The 3,893-nt window shown below is 40.1% G+C and overlaps 1 protein-coding gene across 1 annotated transcript; it reads left to right on the forward strand.

The window, feature by feature from the left end:
- The first annotated feature begins 480 nt into the window (after nucleotides 1–480).
- Nucleotides 481–2,808, forward strand: LOC111366809 (subtilisin-like protease SBT1.7). The gene has a single exon (XM_022987504.1). It carries the CDS (start codon nucleotides 481–483, stop codon nucleotides 2,806–2,808), a length of 2,328 nt encoding a protein of 775 aa, XP_022843272.1.
- The last annotated feature ends 1,085 nt before the right edge of the window (nucleotides 2,809–3,893 follow it).

Below are 3,893 nucleotides of genomic sequence, written 5' to 3' on the forward strand. Positions count from 1 at the left end.
GAAAATTTTATAAGCTAATCCGATAAATTGAGATGGTTCGACGGGTTTAATGCAAAATTTTAGCATCTGAATTGTCTTTCTTTTATAAAGCGATCAAGCAGAAAGCCAAAAAAAGTGAGTTTTTTCAGTTCAGGGAAATAAGTGGGGACACAAGTCACAACATTGGATCCTGACGTAAAAGAAAGGTGCTCTCAACTTATTTAGTTCCATATGAAAATTTTATTTTGCATTAACTTTATCTGCACTGATCATTGATGGGTCATTTCACATTCTTCTGCATTGTTTTCTCATCAATTTTCAAGAGTTTTATGCTCTTTCCATCTTTGATTCCTGTGAGTGCGTGAGTTTTTTCAGTTCAGGGAAATAAGTGGGGACACAAGTCACAACATTGGATCCTGACGTAAAAGAAAGGTGCTCTCAACTTATTTAGTTCCATATGAAAATTTTATTTTGCATTAACTTTATCTGCACTGATCATTGATGGGTCATTTCACATTCTTCTGCATTGTTTTCTCATCAATTTTCAAGAGTTTTATGCTCTTTCCATCTTTGATTCCTGTGAGTGCATCTGAGTCTCTATCAACAAGTTTTCTTGTTCATACAGATATCCATTTAAGGCCATCTCAGTTCTTGATTCAAGATGAATGGTATAGTTCTATGATCGAGTCACTCACTGATAAAAAGATCGAGCTGAAGACTGGTACGCGAATTTTCTACACTTACAATGAAGTCTTACAGGGATTTGCAGCAAAATTGACTCCTCAAGAAGCCGAAAGGATCAATGAACTTCCTGGAGTTATTGGTGTATTTGAAGATAGGTTCAGAATAAAGCTTGACACAACACGGTCACCTGATTTTCTTGGCTTGAATTTGCATTATGGGCTCTGGCCGGAGACAGACTCAGGTGAGAATATCATAGTTGGCGTTGTTGATTCTGGAATTTGGCCGGAGAGTGAAAGCTTCAACGATGAAAGGGTCGGACCAGTTCCTTCCAAGTGGAAAGGTACATGTGAAGAGGGATCTGAATTCAACTCTAGCAACTGTAACAGGAAACTCATTGGTGCAAGGTTCTTCCTTAAAGGAGCCGAGCATCATATTTCTTCTGATGATCGACTTGATTCTGAGTATCGATCACCACGTGATGGAGTTGGACATGGAACGCACACTGCTTCTACTGCGGCTGGATCCAACGTTAAGAATGCTAATATATTTGGTTTCGCAAAAGGTCAGGCGCGAGGAATTGCAAGCAAGGCGAGGATTGCTATGTATAAAGCTTGTTGGCTTGGTGGTTGTGCTGATAGCGATATTGTTGCAGCTATCGAGAGCGCTATCAAGGATGGTGTAGATGTTTTATCTCTCTCACTTGGATCTACAGATGAAACTTACTATGAAGATTCAATAGCAATAAGCACGTTTGCAGCTGTCAAAAGAAACATTTTCGTGTCCTGCTCGGGAGGAAATTTAGGACCTCATGAATTTTCTGTACACAACACTGCACCATGGGTGATTACTGTTGGATCGGGATCATTAGATCGCACTTTTCCAGTGCGTATTCAGTTAGGAAACAATAAATCCTTTGTTGGCTCATCACTTTATGCTGGAAAAATCAATAGCAATTTTTTCCCCCTTGTCTATCTTAAAAATTGCATAAACAGGGAATTAGTTCCTAATAATGTCATTGGAAGAATAGCAGTTTGCAATGGCAGTAAGAGACAAGCTTTCGAGAATGGAGTTTCAGTTAAGGCAGCAGGTGGTATGGGATTGATTCAATTAAATGATGCCTCTGAAGGAGAAGCACTCAGGGCTATAGCTTACACATTGCCTGGTGTGACATTGGGTTACAAAGCTGCAAAAGAGCTTCTGTTTTACATACAGTCGACTAGGGATCCTGTGGCAAGCTTCAGAACTCGTACGCTTACCCTAGTAGGGAAAGATAGAGCGCCAATTGTGATGAGCTCTTCAGGACGAGGCCCCAATTATATTGTTCCAGAAATCCTTAAACCAGACCTTGTCGCCCCGGGGCTTGACATTCTTGCTGCATGGCCTTCCAATGTTGCCCCAACACGATCTTCAAAAGATCCCAGGAGGGTAAAGTTTAACCTTGATTCTGGGACATCAATGGCTTGTCCCCACGTATCTGGTGTTGCTGCCTTGCTGCGGTCTGCTCACCCTGAATGGTCCACTGCTGCCATCAGATCAGCACTCATGACGACCGCTACTATAGTTGACAATGTGCAGCATCCAATAGCCAAATTCGAGGACATGGAAACAGCAACTGCTATCAGCTTAGGAGCCGGCCATGTTAATCCTCCATCGGCTGCTGATCCAGGACTAATTTATGATGCTCATGTTCGTGATTACATCAATTTCTTGTGCAGTTTGAACTATACTCAAAACCAGATGAAAATTTTCACTAAGAAGACAAAACCCTGCTCAGGTCTCACTGGATCCCCTTATGATCTCAATTATCCATCAGTTTCTGCTGTATTCAGACCTGGAAACACTGTTCATGAGCTACAAAGAACACTTACTCATGTCGGACCATTTCTGCCAGAAATCTACAGAGTTAGGATTGTCAATCCTAATGCTCAGAAAGTCACTGTAAGTGTAAAACCATATGAGCTGAAATTCAATGCATCTTTAGAGAAGAAAAGTTTCAGAGTCAAATTTGAGACCAGTTATGTGTTCGATAGCAACAAGAGCATTCTTGAACAAATGGTTTTTGGATCCATTTCTTGGGAGAGTGACAAACATATAGTCAGGAGCCCATTTTCAGTAATGTGGGACAAGAACAAGATGGAGGATTAGGTGATGTTCTTTTACTTGTCACCAAGAGACAAAATGTTCTCATGTAAAAAGATTATGCGCTATGAATAAAGTTCCAAGTTTTTCTGACAATCATCTCCAAATACTGTAATTTGATGCTTCTGTTTCAGCAAAAACATAGGAGGTGCAGTTTGATACTTTTGTTTATGCTGTAATTCGTATTTGGCTTTAAGACTGTTAGTTAATTAGTTAATAACTACGGGTGTCAAATTATAAGCGGCTAAAAGCCCGTATAAATAGGAATTGAGGCATTAATGCTGCATTCCAGAGGGAGACTTTTCAGTTTATGATAGAATTGTATTTCTTGAAACTGAGTTTTTAAGAATTCTGTTAGTAGAGAATGAGTGCAAGTTATTTTCATCGTTTCATGTCCAAGACAGCCTCGTGTGTTTATGAGCAATCCTCTGTGAATCAAGATCAGTGAATGAGATAGAAAGACCCCTGAGATTTGATATAGGCTGTTATGCACTTATGATGAACCCCTATAATCCTGCGGTGTTTGCCATGCTCTTCATATTTTATATTTCAATTTTGTGTCTTGGAGTGTACTTTCGAGATTGGAAAAGGTGGAAGAAACTGAACAGATTATATGGTTTTCCCACTGGAGGATCAGGCCAAGATTCATCAAGAACCACAGGAATACATTCAAGAATGACCGCTATATATAAAATTTAGAAGTTTGATGGGAAAGGATACCACTTTGTGGGGGAAGATGCGAGCAGTTTTAGTACCTCAAAAAGCCGAGAAAGCTTTAGAGGATCCATCAAAGTTGCCTCCTACTCTCACAAACCAACAGATGATTGAAATTACCAACCTTTCTGAAGGATATAATGGCTCTGATTTACTAGTGGCACTCGATAGAACTGGTAAATGGGGCATCTTAATAGTATCCAAAAGATTAATACCGAAGATGAAAGGCACTTAAAAGAATGGACTCTATATCCTACAAGCCAGCACTACGATAGCCAGAAGCTGCAGCCACTGGTAAGAATCAGAATATTGAGATGGCCTATAAGTTGTGGCATCTAAAATCTGGCCATGTTAGTGAATGGGAAAGCAGGAGCCGC

Source organism: Olea europaea, chromosome 18, assembly GCF_002742605.1.
Source record: "Olea europaea var. sylvestris chromosome 18, O_europaea_v1, whole genome shotgun sequence".
NCBI lineage: Eukaryota > Viridiplantae > Streptophyta > Magnoliopsida > Lamiales > Oleaceae > Olea > Olea europaea.